General features: G+C 56.5%; 1 protein-coding gene across 1 annotated transcript; it reads left to right on the forward strand.

Moving 5' to 3' along the window:
* Nucleotides 1-441: 441 nt before the first annotated feature.
* Nucleotides 442-601, forward strand: Pmar_PMAR001834 (hypothetical protein; the record flags this gene model as incomplete). The annotated part of the gene is made up of 1 exon (XM_002775073.1): nucleotides 442-601. A coding segment is annotated over one exon (160 nt), but the record flags the coding sequence as incomplete, so codon positions are not given.
* Between the last annotated feature and the right edge of the window lie 407 nt (nucleotides 602-1,008).

The following is a 1,008-nucleotide window of genomic DNA, read 5'->3' on the forward strand; positions in this document are numbered from 1 at the left end:
AGGCAGAATACGTCATGACTTGGACTCAGTGGGAGTAGTATTTCGTAGATCATCGCTTCGCTTCTCGATCGACCCACATGGACCTCAGGTGAGTAGCTGCAGTGCGGAGGCCTGGCTGGTGTCACTCACTGCTGACGACCATGGTGGACCACTACCGTCTTTGAGTGCGTCGACTTTGGCCGCGACCAACACTATAGGGGAGGGGAAGACCAGTGGGTTGCTGGACAGGCTTCGACAGTGGGGAGCCGTGGGAGAGGTACTCGGATAGAACCGGACCTGTCCTCATTGATGTTGGGGTGTAGTTCCTCGCCAATGACCTGCTAGCCCCGTGGAGCACTCTGGATCAGCTCTCTGCAGACTACGCTGTGACTTCATGGTTTTTGAAGGCACCCCGGGTAAGTCTTGGAGGCCCTTGAGACGTCGACTGTTATTGCTGCATAGATATCTCTGGAAGCTGCTAGTCCCCAATGGCACTGTTCATCGCATCCTTCGGCCCCTTACAACGTCTTGGTATCCCCCAAGGGCGAGGTTACCCTCATCGATCGGCTTCATCGTAAAGTCTTCAATTTGGCTTTGCCTAAGAAGACCCCTCGGGTCACAGGTATGGCCAGCCGACTCTGATCACTGTCAGTGCTTGCTCGTCCCTTCAGGAAGCTGCGTCGCCTTTGCTCCCTCACCGTGTCCTCTATCTATAGCCCTGGGTACTGTGTCTGGCCTCGTTATAACGTCCCTGTCGGGCGTGCATGAGGATTGGCAGATCATAGCTAATCGCAGTCTCCCTGTGGCCCCCTCTGTCATCGAGTACTCCCCTAGAGATGGATCCTTACTGGCAGTGGCGTATTCGAATGTGGTAGTAGTGTGGGAGTCGGCCACGGTGGGACTGTCCTCGGCGACCCCACTGGTACTGAGACGCCTAACGACGGCGGACGTCACGTCAGTGGCCTGGTGCTCAGCAAGGTCCTGCTCTATCTGTGGGCGGTGCGGTATGCAAACGGCGAGGTTCGAACC

The sequence above is a fragment of the Perkinsus marinus genome (genome assembly GCF_000006405.1).
Source record: "Perkinsus marinus ATCC 50983 genomic scaffold scf_1104296956754, whole genome shotgun sequence".
NCBI classification, from domain to species: domain Eukaryota; phylum Perkinsozoa; order Perkinsida; family Perkinsidae; genus Perkinsus; species Perkinsus marinus.